The sequence below is a fragment of the Entelurus aequoreus genome, linkage group LG01 (genome assembly GCF_033978785.1).
Source record: "Entelurus aequoreus isolate RoL-2023_Sb linkage group LG01, RoL_Eaeq_v1.1, whole genome shotgun sequence".
Taxonomy (NCBI): domain Eukaryota; kingdom Metazoa; phylum Chordata; class Actinopteri; order Syngnathiformes; family Syngnathidae; genus Entelurus; species Entelurus aequoreus.
In genome coordinates, this window is record NC_084731.1 from 101,406,501 (window position 1) to 101,415,625 (window position 9,125).

At 40.5% G+C, this 9,125-nt stretch overlaps 1 protein-coding gene across 2 annotated transcripts in view; it reads left to right on the plus strand.

The window, feature by feature from the left end:
* The first annotated feature begins 1,454 nt into the window (after positions 1-1,454).
* The window catches only part of LOC133645816 (ETS domain-containing protein Elk-1-like), a 45,711-nt gene continuing 38,040 nt past the window's right edge, over positions 1,455-9,125 (plus strand). For both annotated transcript variants that reach the window (XM_062040709.1, XM_062040717.1), the window contains exon 1: positions 1,455-2,280. In XM_062040709.1, the coding sequence (XP_061896693.1) occupies positions 2,256-2,280 (25 nt within the window). In that variant the 5' untranslated portion in view covers positions 1,455-2,255. The remainder of the gene's footprint in view (positions 2,281-9,125) is intronic.

A 9,125-nucleotide genomic window follows, 5' to 3' on the forward strand; every position in this document is an offset into this window, starting at 1 on the left:
AGGTACTTGAACTCCTCCACATGGGGCAAATTATTTTCCCCAATCCAGAGATGGTACTCCACCCTTTTCCAGGCGAGAACCACGGACTCGGACTTGGAGGTGCTGATTCCCATCCCAGTCGCTTCACACTCGGCTGCGAACCGATCCAGTGAGAGCTGAAGATCCTGGCCAGATAAAGCCATCAGGACCACATCATCTGCAAAAAGCAGAGACCTAATCCTGCAATAAATACTTTTTTTTTTCCATTTGCTTACACACAATTTTACTAACTATGTGTCTTTTTTCAAAAGGATTTACACACTTTTCCAAACATCACATTACATTTTCTTAATTCCTAGAGTATTTGCAGAATGACACACTTCGGTCAAAACATATGCTCATTCATCAAAATAAAGCAATCATTTGTAAAAATGCAGTTTTATTATCATCTCAATCACACAGACTTCAAATAATAAGATACTATTGGAGTGAGTTACCCAGAACAGTGATAAATACGAAACACATTTGTAAAAAACAACAACTATTTTACTATAAGAAATCACATGTTTGGGGCATTTTGCCCGACCCTTTTAGCATACTGTATGTGATGAATGATTACTGTAACTTGACAAAATATATTGTCAAATCCACAGCAATCATCATTGTTTACTTTGAAGTAGGCCTATATGTAAGGACCTAAAGAGAAAGTAAAAATATCCTGTAATCTTTTCAAGAACTGCTCAGCAATGATGCTGCAAACTGCAAATATTTATTTTTACCACAGTCAGGTAAAGTAACATATCACAATAGTCAACAATGACATGCAGTACAAATTAAAATCTGAGACAAATAAAAAGGTTTCCAAAAAAATCTGGAGATAAATAAAAATGACAGCATAGAGCATGGGTGTCAAACTCTGGCCCGCGGGCAATATCAAATTAACACTAAAGCTGGCCTGCGTTAATTTGATATTGCCTCAAGGGCCAAGTGAAATTACACGGTGGGCCAGAGTTTGACACCCATGGTGTAAAGTGTGAACATGGGTGTATCATAATCCTTATATGTGTGCAAAATGGGAAGGTGTGTGTAAAGCACTGTGTGGAATATTTCGCAAAAACTGTAAAGCAGAGTCTATGCCTAATATTAGGCAAATCTGAACAGTGGTTTTATTTACTGTGTGTAGACTTTGTTAACTGTGTGAAAATTTCGAATTTAGTGTAAGCAATTGGGGGAAAAAACTGTAATAAAATAAATACACATTTAAAAAAATAAATAATAATAAATTAATTAAAAAATAAATCCTGCAAAAAAAATACCCCAATGGTAAAATATGATTCACCATTGGGGTATTATTTCAAATGTGTTTAATGGTGGAAACTGGCTGAGCCAAGCTGAACACTCTTACTTTGAAAGTAATGACCGGAACCTTTTGTGTTTTACGCTACATTTTTGATGCAGGTAAAAAAAAAAAAAAAAGTGAGGAGGCGTTCTCCCAAACAGGAAGGCGCCTAGAAAAAACAACAACGGAGCCATCCGATTGTTGTTTATTGATGGCGGAACACGAGTAAACAAGCGGGAAGATTCTTCAAAGCGGTTCCGGGCGCTTCCGGGAGAGTTTGGAAGGCTCTCGGTTGAACTCCGTGGCTGCAGCCCGCGGTGGCTGCGGTGTTGCTGGGGCTGACGCACACTCGAGAGGCGGGGGAGCTGTCAGCGAGCTAAGCTAGTTAGCTTAGTTTAGCGAACACTCGTCTTTAAAACCACTTCTGGTCCGGCGGACGTTCGCATGTCGGATCCACCGGAAGGACATTTTGACGAAGTCTAGTTAGCATAGCAGCTAGTTAGCACTTGTCAACACGTTGGGGACGCGCTGAGGGAAAACAACAACATGTCGATTGACACGCTCACACTAAAGTGTGAAAAAACGCAACACTGACATTTTCTTTAGCACACAATTAAGCCCTCACACGTCTTTTCATTTATTGTTTTCTTTCACATCATTTAAAGTTTACTTGTAATTCGGGTGTTAGCATGGAGGCTGCATACCCGGGCAGCAGCGCCTCGGAGCGGTTACGTAACAGCCGCAAGCTGCCGCTCTGACAGCTGCAAACACACACACACATATATATATATATGTATATATATATATATATAAATCTAAATATATATATATTTATATATACACATAAAAACACAAAGAGCGAGCACAACAAGAAGAGGAAGAACAACATGGAGGAGCTGTGAGAGCGCTGGTGCACATTAATAACATTTTCATCGAGATGGATTCTAATCCCCTCATTAACGGTAGGTGTTTGCGTGCGTGTGTGTGCGTGTGTGTGTTGCAACAGGTTCGCCCTGCAGTTTGCGTGTGTTGCAGCTGCAAAGGTGGTTGTTGTTGTCAGAAGACTAGAAGCCTTTATTACTGCAATGCATTGTGATCTTTGAACACAAAGACCACCTCGTTTTTTATTTTTTTTTAACTTTAAAAACCTTTATTCATAATATTCAACATTTACATATACAATCAAATAAATAATAATAAACAAAACAAGTACAGAAACAGTACAAAACAGCGACAGGGGGTTGTAAACTCAATAAAGCAACTAAAGAAGAATGCAAAATATATATACACTATATTGCCAAAAGTATTTGGCCACCCATCCAAATGATGGATGGGTCCGGCCCGGCCACAGGTGTATAAAATCAAGCACTTAGGCATGGAGACTGTTTCTACAAACAAGCGGTTCCAGCGTGGAACTGTCATAGGATGCCACCTGTGCAACAAATCCAGTCGTGAAATTTCCTCGCTCCTAAATATTTCAAAGTCAACTATGGGCTTTATTATAAGAACATGGAAGAGTTTGGGAACAACAGCAACTCAGCCCCCAAGTGGTAAGCCACGTAAACTGACAGAGAGGGGTCAGCGGATGCTGAAGCGCATAGTGCAAAGACTTTCTGCACAGTCAGTTGCTACAGAGCTCCAAACTTCATGGTACCTTCCAATTAGCCCACGTACAGTACGCAGAGAGCTTCATGGAATGGGTTTCCATGGCCATGCAGCTGCATCCAAGCCATACATCACCAAGTCAAATGCAAAGCGTTGGATGCAGGTCGCCACTGGACTCTATTGCAGTGGAGACGCCTTCTCTGGAGTGATGAATCACGCTTTTCCATCTGGCAATCTGATGGACGAGTCTGGGTTTGGAGGTTGCCAGGAGAACGGTACATTTCGGACTGCATTGTGCCGAGTGTGAAATTTGGTGGAGGAGGAATTATAGTGTGGGGTTGTTTTTCAGGAGTTGGGCTAGGCCCCTTAGTTCCAGCGAAATGAAGTGAAGTGAATTATATTTATATAGCGCTTTTCTCTAGTGACTCAAAGCGCTTTACATAGTGAAACCCAATATCTAAGTTACATTTAAACCAGTGTGGGTGGCACTGGGAGCAGGTGGGTAAAGTGTCTTGCCCAAGGACACAACAGCAGTGACTAGGATGGCGGAAGCGGGGATCGAACCTGCAACCCTCAAGTTGCTGGCACGGCCGCTCTACCAACCGAGCTATACCGAACTTTGAATGCTCAGGATACCTAAACATTTTGGACAATTCCATGCTCCCAACCGTGGGGGAATTGTTTGGAGCGGGCCCCTTCCTCTTCCAACATGACTGTGCACCAGTGCGCAAAGCAAGGTCCATAAAGACATGGATGACAGAGTCTGGTGTGGATGAACTTGACCGGCCTGCACAGAGTCCTGACTTGAACCCGATAGAACACCTTTTGGGATGAATTAGAGCGGAGACTGAGAGCCCGGCCTTCCTGACCAACATCAGTGTGTGACTTCACCAATACGCTTTTGGAAAAATGGTTGAAAATTCCTATAAACACACTCCACAACCTTGTGGACAGCCTTCCCAGAAGAGTTGAAGCTGTAATAGCTGCAAAAGGTCCATCAACATCATATTGAACCCTATGGGTTAGGAATGGGATGGCACTTCAAGTTCATATGTGAGTCAAGGCAGGTGGCCAAATACTTGTGGCAATATAGTGTATGTAAAGCCATAGGCTCACACAAGTTCCGTAAATAATCCCAATTTGGAGCACAGCATCATAGTTTTCACAGCTTTTTGGTTGTTAGAGGTAGAAAGCATTTTAAAGTAAATATCTATTTCTTTTTTAAAGGCACAAAAAACAGGTCGGGTATTGAGAAACTTACATTTGTGAATATAAAACTTAGCCAATAGTATAATGAGGTTGCAAAGGTAAAATTCAATTTAACATTTTTTCTCATACTGTGTAAATCCAAATAGCACATCTTTGAAACAGCACAAATTTGTCATGAATATTGTCCAGGATGAAACGACAGATGCCCTGTCATAGTGATCGAGTGCTTTCACAAGTCCAAAACAGGTGACCATCTCGTTGTTGTTGTGTAGTCTGCCACGGGTTTACGTCACCAATAGTTCAGTTGTGCACACGTTGTGTGTGTCGGTGTCATCTTTTTGTTGTTGTATTCCGGGACCGCAGAGTGTCTGAGCGAGAGGAAGCAGCGAACTTTAGGCTTTCATGCTTGTTACCATGGCGACGGCTCCCAGTCACTTCAGCCCATCGGTATTGTGCAGCAAAGGGGCGGGGTCTGTGTTAATGACTGCTGTTTTTCTTTACTCAACTACAGAGGGTACCAGGTGGAGGCAGTTATTTATTTAAAAAAACAACTAATATTGATAATATTGTCCACGTGCGCCATTCTTAGAGAATTTGGCCACAGTTGTACAAACCCTGTTTCCATATGAGTTGGGAAATTGTGTTAGATGTAAATATAAACGGAATACAATGATTTGCAAATCATTTTCAACCCATATTCAGTTGAATATGCTACAAAGACAACATATTTGATGTTCAAACTGATAAACTTTTTTTTTGTTGCAAATAATCATTAACTTTAGAATTTGATGCCAGCAACACGTGACAAAGAAGTTGGGAAAGGTGGCAATAAATACTGATAAAGTTGAGGAATGCTCATCAAACACTTATTTGGAACATCCCAAAGGTGAACAGGCAAATTGGGAACAGGTGGGTGCCATGATTGGGTATAAAAGTAGATTGCATGAAATGCTCAGTCATTCACAAACAAGGATGGGGCGAGGGTCACCACTTTGTCAACAAATGCGTGAGCAAATTGTTGAACAGTTTAAGAAAAACCTTTCTCAAGCAGCTATTGCAAGGAATTTAGGGATTTCACCATCTACGGTCCGTAATATCATCAAAGGGTTCAGAGAATCTGGAGAAATCACTGTACGTAATTAGCTAAGCCTGTGACCTTCGATCCTTCAGGCTGTACTGCATCAACAAGCGACATCAGTGTGTAAAGGATATCACCACATGGGCTCAGGAACACTTCAGAAACCCACTGTCAGTAACTACAGTTGGTCGCTACATCTGTAAGTGCAAGTTAAAACTCTCCTATGCAAGGCGAAAACCGTTTATCAACAACACCCAGAAACGCCGTCGGCTTCGCTGGGCCTGAGCTCATCTAAGATGGACTGATACAAAGTGGAAAAGTGTTCTGTGGTCTGCGTGTCCACATTTCAAATTGTTTTGGAAACTTTGGACGTCGTGTCCTCCGGACCAAAGAGGAAAAGAACCATCCGGATTGCTATAGGCGCAAAGTTGAAAAGCCAGCATCTGTGATGGAATGGGGGTGTATTAGTGCCCAAGACATGGGTAACTTAAACATCTGTGAAGGCACCATTAATGCTGAAAGGTACATACAGGTTTTGGAGCAACATATGTTGCCATCCAAGCAACATTACCATGGACGCCCCTGCTTATTTCAGCAAGACAATGCCAAGCCACGTGTTACATCAACGTGGCTTCATAGTAAAAGAGTGCGGGTATTAGACTGGCCTGCCTGTAGTCCAGACCTGTCTCCCATTGAAAATTTGTGGCGCATTATGAAGCCTAAAATACCACAACGGAGACCCCCGGACTGTTGAACAACTTAAGCTGTACATCAAGCAAGTATGGGAAAGAATTCCACCTGAGAAGTTTAAAAAAGTTCCCAAACGTTTACTGAGTGTTGTTAAAAGGAAAGGCCATGTAACACAGTGGTGAACATGCCCTTTCCCAACTACTTTGGCACGTGTTGCAGCCATGAAATTCTAAGTTAATTATTATTTGCAAAAAAAATAAATTTTCTGAGTTTGAACATCAAATATCTTGTCTTTGTAGTGCATTCAATTGAATATGGGTTGAAAAGGATTTGAAAATCATTGTATTCCGTTTATATTTACATCTAACACAATTTCCCAACTCATATGGAAACGGGGTTTGTAAGTTGTGTGTGTTTATAACGAAAACTTGTTTGCATTCGTGGAAAAGTAACTGACTTATTGCATAAACTGGGTTTAAAGCAGCTTTTTAAAACCATGTAAACACCAAAATTAATGGTTCAAATATTACTGCAGGGTGCTATGATTATAGATGCTTCTTTTTTCCCCTTGCATAATTTATTTGAGCAAGGTAAGCATTCATTAAAGCAGTGGTTCTCACATATTTTCTGTCACGCACACCTGGGGACAGAATTTTTTAAATGCCCCCGTGAAGTTAATGGTTTGTTTTTCTGTTTGTGTCAATATAGGTATTTATTAACTCTAAATACTCTAAATATATATATATATATATATATATATATATATATACACGTATATATATATATATATATATATATATATATATATATATATATATATATATATATATATATATATATATATATATATATATACGTGTATATACTGTATATATATGTACACATATAAATATATATTAGGGCTGCAACAACTAATCGATTAAAATCGATCTTAAAAATAGTTGGCGATTAATTTAGTCATCGATTCGTTGGATCTATGCTATGTGCATGCGCTGCGGCTACGTCTCACGAGGGGTAGTAAGCCAGCCAATGATGTGTCATGTGCAGCTCACGTGACCACGCCGTCTCCTTTGCCTGGAAATGTTCGAAAAATGGCGGAGGAAAGCAGTACCGATACGATAGTTCAGCGGAGTAACATCTTGAGGTTATTGCTTCAATGGAAAAAAGTGTACGACCTAAGTCGTCAAAAGTGTGGGAACACTTTACTTTAAAGATTTCAAAGAAGACCGTTTCCTGCTAAATGTGCAGCATGGACCTGTCATGGCACGGAAGTACAACATTGCTTCGGGAGAAACATGTTGGAGCCATGGATGAAGGGAAGAACTCACGGTACGTAACTTTTTAAGTCCATAGTCCGGGTACATTGATCCGTTGTGTCTGTCTTTGTGTGCTTTTAATATTTAGTTAATGAGGGGATTTTTTTTAAGGAAGCGCAGCAGCAACTGTTGTGTATTAACTTTCAGAGTGTTAGGAACCTTTTGGAGAGTGCGACGACTTCATTTTCTGTGTTGTTTTGAGTGGCAACAGGCGTTCACGAGTTCAGCTTTTTTGTCTGTAACGTTAACATTATGCCTTTGTTGCAACGCAGGGCTGATAATGTGTTTCCGGGAGATTTGACTCTGTTTTGAGAGAGAAAACGCACGGTTACCAATTCCGAAATAAACGTAACGGACAGAAATATCTCAGGTTGGTTTCATAATGGATCAATGTAGCCGGGCCCAATAAAGCTATATAAATATATTTACATTTGAGTGACGCTTTAGTATAACTAAACATTATGAAGGTGCTGGAATATTTCATGCTATTATTCAGAAGCAGCCTAAAATTAATCCTTTATTATTCACAACAGAAACGTGTGCAATATCTGATCCAGTTCTGATCTGGGGCCGTACTTATCAAGCTTCTTAGAGTGCCATTTTACACTTAAGTCCTGAGAATTTGCGAAATTTAGTCCTACTCTCAAACTTAAGAATAAAAGCTTTTTATCAACGTTCTTAAGTCTAAGAATCACTCCTACTCTCCACGATATTTAAGAGACCTTCAGAGGTGTGTTAAGTGGTTAGGAGTTGCCAGGAGGGGATGGCACTGAGGCGAGAGAGACGTGCGCGAACGTTCAGGGAACGGAACAATGTTTTGTTTTTTTTTGATGACGAGCAGCTGATCAAACGGTATCGTTTAGACAGAGCGGATATTATTTTTGTCACAGATTTAATACTTTTCGATTCCTTGTTGATTTCTGCATGTGTCTGCAGTGGGCTAGTATATATAGAGCCACCCACACCAGTTTCCAAATAGTTTCCTAATTAATGAATTGGAAAGAAAATGTTATGACAGTAGCGTATGTGTGTGGCCGTGAGGTGAGTGACGTCAGTGAGTGTGTGGGCGATAGAAGAGAGGGAGCGGTAGCGTGAGTGCCGGCGGGGACTAGTTTGTTTTGTATTATTTTGTAGTTTATTGTCAAAATATACACTCCCATTGTCCATTTAAATATTTCCAAGATATTTCTTTATTCTTAGACAACGGATTCCATTCCGTGATTGGTCATTTCTATGGACACAGAAATGACGTCACCTAAAATTCCGTTTACGGCACATAGTAATGTCGTAATTCAGCTCTGACTGTGGCACTTAAGATTCAGTCCTACACTTCGCTGAAAGTGTGAGTAAGACGCTTGATAACTAACTTTTAAGTGCAGCTTTCAGCGAATAATTTATTTACTCTTAAGTCAACTCTTAGCAGACTTCTTAGGAGTAATTCTAAGAAGCTTGATAAGTACGGCCCCTGATGAGTTACATTTCTGTGTTATTATTGGTGTATGCTGCATCCCCAATGTCCATTTATTTCATTTAGCTTTTTTTTTAATGTGGTGGCGTATTTGCCTTTTACGTCAGAAATGATGAATTAAATCAACTAGGTGTGTATTAAGTTACATGTAAATGTTGCTACTATGTACGTTCATTATATGGTTTCTCTCATTTCAGAAAGAAACAAGCCAGCATTAGCGACTTGGTACAAAGGAAGGTCTGCACACCACAGCAAGCGGCTGCATTGACTGATGCTAATCCTGAATTTCGGGAGAGGCAATGAAATTCTGAAGTCTCCCGGAAAAATTGGGAGGGTCAGCAAGTAGGCAACTGAGCCACATCAGAGTGATCAAAGAGCCGCGGGTTGCCGACCCCTGCACTAGAGGAAAGACATTCAGCATCCAACATTGCAGAATGGTTG